The sequence below is a fragment of the Cucurbita maxima genome, unplaced genomic scaffold, assembly GCF_002738345.1.
Source record: "Cucurbita maxima cultivar Rimu unplaced genomic scaffold, Cmax_1.0 Cma_Scf00101, whole genome shotgun sequence".
Lineage (NCBI taxonomy): Eukaryota > Viridiplantae > Streptophyta > Magnoliopsida > Cucurbitales > Cucurbitaceae > Cucurbita > Cucurbita maxima.
Window position 1 is genome coordinate 160,992 of NW_019272117.1, and position 5,228 is coordinate 166,219.

General features: G+C 35.5%; 1 protein-coding gene across 1 annotated transcript; it reads right to left on the reverse strand.

The window, feature by feature from the left end:
- Positions 1 to 3,890: 3,890 nt before the first annotated feature.
- On the reverse strand, positions 3,891 to 4,750 carry LOC111473034. Its single transcript, XM_023118610.1, has 2 exons — positions 4,341 to 4,750; positions 3,891 to 4,122 (listed from the first exon to the last, which is right to left on the reverse strand). The coding sequence occupies exons 1-2, from the start codon at positions 4,748 to 4,750 to the stop codon at positions 3,891 to 3,893; spliced, it is 642 nt and encodes a 213-aa protein (XP_022974378.1).
- Positions 4,751 to 5,228: the final 478 nt, after the last annotated feature.

Below are 5,228 nucleotides of genomic sequence, written 5' to 3' on the forward strand. Positions count from 1 at the left end.
CTTAAGAATATGTTAGTTGAGAAGGTTTTTGTTCGTCTTAAGGTCCACGAGGAGACAATTTTGGTTATGAAGACGAAAAGGAGGAGAAACACCTCTTACTAACATATGTGGAGTGGCTCGCACAGACGAAAAGGAATGATGTTGTTGACTCTTCTTTTTCACGTATGAGGGGATGTGGTAGCCATAACGAGAAAAACAAAGGTCTTGGGCTTGGTCGTAGACATGGATTTGGACGTGGTGGCAGAGGAGACTGTGACAATAGCTCACAAATCCACGATAATTCCAACCCTGAGAAGGACGATAGTATGATCAAGTGTTACTCTCGTGGAAAATATGGGCACTATGCAGTAGAGTGTCGCAAGAAGTAGCGCGATGTGGAGGGAAATCTCACACTCACCAGGATCAAGAGCCTGCACTGATGTTAGTCTAGAAGATGCCCAACCTTTTGATGCTCAACGAAGAGAAGGTTATGGTGAACCTTCTCAAAAAAGGAGAAGACCGAGTGAAGACCAACATGTGATACCTTGACAATGGAGCAAGCAACCACTTGACCGGAGATCAAACAAAGTTCAAGGAGCTTGATGAGAAGTCATTGGAAATGTAAAGTTTGGCGATGGATCAATTGTACTGATACAAGACAAATTATCCATCTTGTTCTAGTGCAAGAATGGTGACCAATGTTTACTAACCATGGTATACTATATCCCAAACTTTAAAAGTAACATTATCAGTCTTGGTTAGAGGACGAAATGAGGCAGCAGAAGGGAGTTAGTTAGCTCGTCCCTTAAGATGTTCGACAGAAATGGAACTGATGGTGTTAATATAACACATGCGGAAAGCAATTTAGATCTTGTGCACTCAAAGTACATCAATTATAATAAATTGGCTAGCATGTTCAAAAGCATTAAAACTCAATGAGTTTAAATACCAACTTTTTGTAGTTTAAATTCATTTTTCCTCACGAACCAGTTTCGAACCACCACTAGTGTCTTCCCTACTATTCTCCGCCTTAGAATGGGATCGTGAAATCCAGTGAGTGACTAAATTTGAAAGGAATTTAGTATATGTAAAGAGAGTTTTGAGAGAATTTCTCAAAGTTTTTTAAGAACCATTTACATGTACCTTGATCACTCTATTTATAGAGTCATATTTGCATGTTCATGCAAACTTGAGATTACCAAATTTTGACACTCAAAATTCCACTCAAATTTGTGGGATTATGTGGCAAGCATGCATGTTTGAATTAACAAAATTTTGACACTCAAAATTCCACTCAAATTTGTGGAGTTTATTTGGCAAACATGCAAGTTTGGTTAAACCAAATTTTGACACTCAAAATCTCACTCAAATTCGTGGGATTATGTGGCAAACATGCTTTGTTAAACTATATATTGACACTCACTATTCCACTGACTCAAACATGGATTAAGTGAAGTCAACACTTTGACTTTTTCTATTTTAATTCAACAATTAATAAGAAGAATTAATTTCAAATCAAAATAATATTAAAGGATTAATTAATATTTAACATTAAATCAAATGATAATCTCAATCAATTTCCGCACATATTGATTATGAATCCCTATTCATAATTAAAATATTTAAATCTTATTTAAATATCTCAAATTCTCTCATTTTTTTTAATTCGTAATTAAATCAAAATACGGTTAAATATATCGTTTATATTTAGCGCATATTTCCTAATTTGAGTTCAATACTTCAAACTCACTCGTCACATTGTTCTAAGGTTTAGTACGATATGAGCTAGCAGGGGGACCTAATGGACCTATAGATCATGAGCTCCAACGATTCCAGATTAACCGGCTAAACTCATTAACCTTTTAACCAACATTTGTTAACTACTAGGACACTCCCCTATAGCCTAGTAGTTGCACTCCCCTCAATATAGATATATTTTTGTCTATTAGATATAACCATGATTAGTAAGTCGATCCTTCACAGGTTGTTCGTAACTAGAGCTGGGTCAATTTACCGTTTTTATCCCTAAAGTTACTTCTTGTTCCTTAACCACCAAACTGAATCCCTCTCGGGCCAATGAGAGGGTGGGCCTCTTGTTCAAAACCTAGAGTCAGTACTTAAGAGAACAACCTCTCTACTATCCCTAAAAGCGGGTAGGAGTGAATTCTATCTTGCACCCTATGTCCCCAGCTATTGACCTAGTCTTACCCTTGAAATGGGAGGCTTATTGAGTCCGCAAATTCATGCCACTCTCACCCATGCAAATCTAAGGATAATTATGAAGAAATAGAACTTCATAGTTAACTTAGGATTAAGGCCGAGTTACCTAGGATTAAGGATCGTTGGAGCTCATGATCTATAGGTCCATTAGGTCTCTCTACTAGCTCATATCGGACTAAACCATAGAACAGTGTGACGAGTGAGTTCAAAGTGTTAGAATTCAAATTAGGGAATATGCGCTATATATACGATATATTTAACCGCATTTTTTTTATTTTCGAATTAAACAAAAAAGTGAATCGGAGATATTTAAATAAGATTTAAATATTTTAATCAAATATGTGTCAGAATTGATTGAAATTGGCATTTGAATTAATATTAAATATTAATTAAATAGTTTAATTAATCCTTTAATATTACTTTAATTTGAAATTAATTATTCAAATTAATTGTTAAATTAAAATGAGTTGACTTCACTTAATGAAAAAATTCAGGTTTGAGTTAGTGGAATTTTGAGGTGTCAAAATTTGGTTAATTGAAACTTGCATGCTTACCACATAATCCCAAACATTTGAGTGAAATTTTTAGTGTCAAAATTTGGTGATCTCAAATTTGCGTGAACATGCAAATATGACTCTATAAGTAGAATTATTAAGGCACATGAAATTTCTCCCTTCGAAAAACCTGGAGAAAAACTCTCATAAAATCTCTCTTCATATATACTAAATCCCTCATAAGTTAAGTCACTCACCAGATTCCACAATCCTTAAGACCATAGAATAGTGGAGAAGACACTAGTGGTGGTTCGAAATTGGTTCGTGAGGAAAAAGAAATTTGAACAACAAAAGGTTAGTACTCAAACACCTTGAGTCTTAATACTTATGAACATGCTAGTTATTTACTATAATTGATGTTCTAAGAGTGCCTAAGATCCAAATTTCTTCTGCATGTGTTATATTAACACCATCATCACTGACGTTATTCCGTTGAGGAGTGTATAGTGCTGACATTTGATGTTCAACTCCAGCCTCTTCACAAAACCTGTTAAAAGTTTCTGAAGTGCCATTATTTGATCTTACCGTTTGAATCAAGTATGCACTTTCATTCTCAACTCTGGCTTTGAATTTCCAAAATACACCCGCAACTTCTGACTTTTGCTTCAACAAGAATATCCAACACATTCTTGTTAGATCATCAATAAAAACAATGTAATGAAGATTACCATTTAATGATGGTGTTTGCTAAGGACCACAAAGATCAGAATGAACCAGTTGCAGTTTTTTTGAGGCTCTCCATGCCTGTTTAGGAAAGGGTTGCATATGTTGCTTCTCAAAATTACAAGTACGACAAAGAGGCATGTCATTATCAATGTTAACGAGTCCTTCTACCAGCTTCTTTGACTACATCTAAAGCAAACCTCGATGATGAAAGTGCCTACGTCTTTTATGCCAAATATTAGTGACACTAACTCTAGATACAAAGGCTGTCGGATTTAGAGCAAAGATTATTCCTTTCATTTTGACATTGAACAAGTCTTTGCCACTAAAGTCTCTGATCACGCAGTGCTTATTTTTCAAACAACACTTTATAGCCTTTATCAAGTAACTGACCAACACTTCAGAAATTTTGATCAATTTTAGTTAAAAATAAAACATCTGGAATAAATTTTGTAACTTCATAACTTGTTATAGCTATTGTGCCTTTTCACTTACTTCCAAGTGTTCACCATTGTCAATCCTTACTCTCTTGACTTCAATGTCTCTTAATTCCTCAAAAAACTCCTTGTTATATGTCATATGATTCGTGCACCCACTGTCAATCAGCCAGCTCTCGCTTGATTCTTTGCCTGAGAAACAAGGGACCACAAACAATTGATCTTCTTCTTCTTGATCAACTATATGTGCATCTACTCTTTCACCTATCCTTTAACTTTGCAGATCATAATTTCATGTCCAAGTTGATTGCATTTGGAGCATTTGGCGTCAGGTCTTCTCCAACACTTGTATGGTGGATGACCTTTCTAATCACAATGGCAGAAAGGTGGATAGGATTTTTTGGAACCTCCTCCTTTTGTCTTTTGATAATTGGCAGATGAATCTTCATTCGTCTATTGGTTTTTGAAAATTTTCTTGTTTTTATACCTGATGTGGTCTTGATGCTTAACAGGTAAGGCACCTTCAATCACCCCGTCTTGCCTCATAGACCTCCTTTGCTCTTGTGCTTGTAAAACGTTCAAGAGCACTGTAAGAGAAATCTTTGACAGGTCTTTAGTGTTCTCGAGAGTAGTAATGGTGGCTTCAAACTTCTCTGGAATAGTGACTAGCAACTTTTCAATGATCCTGGAATCATTTAACATAGAACCAAGCAATTTCACCTTGTTGGCAATGCTGAGAAATCTGTTAGAGCACTCCTTCACCAACTCAGACTCCTTCATCTTTTGCAACTCAAAATCCCTAATCAAATTCATGACTTTCATTCCACGAATCCTCTCATCTCCTTCATATTCAGCCTTGAGATAATCCCAAATTTCCTTTTCTATTTTAAGGGACATTATTCACATGAAGATCATTTGAGATACAGCTGCAAATAGGCAAGTTTTTGCTTTTGATTTTCTTGTCTTCTTGTCCTTCTGTTATTTGATTTGTGCTACAGTAGGATTTGCTAGATGTGGAGGGACCTCGTAATCCTCTTCTATTGCTTCCCAAAGATCCAAAGCCTCCAAATAAGTCTTCATACAAACTTCCCACATTTGATAATTGTCTCCATCGAAAACTGGTGGTGCAACAGCTAAAAAACTTGATTCTCCTCCCATTTGATCTCACAAATCCCTTAAGAAGACTACTCTAATACCAATTGTTAGTGAGAAGAGTGAGTGATTGAATGGTTGATGAGAAGATTGTATTATGAAGAGCAAGAAGGCTCTATATATATAGAGAGAATACAAAAAGATATTTAGAAAATCTACTAAAAAAATATGCAGAAAATATGGTAGCAAACCAATAAACAAATCAAAACTAAATCAACTTCTA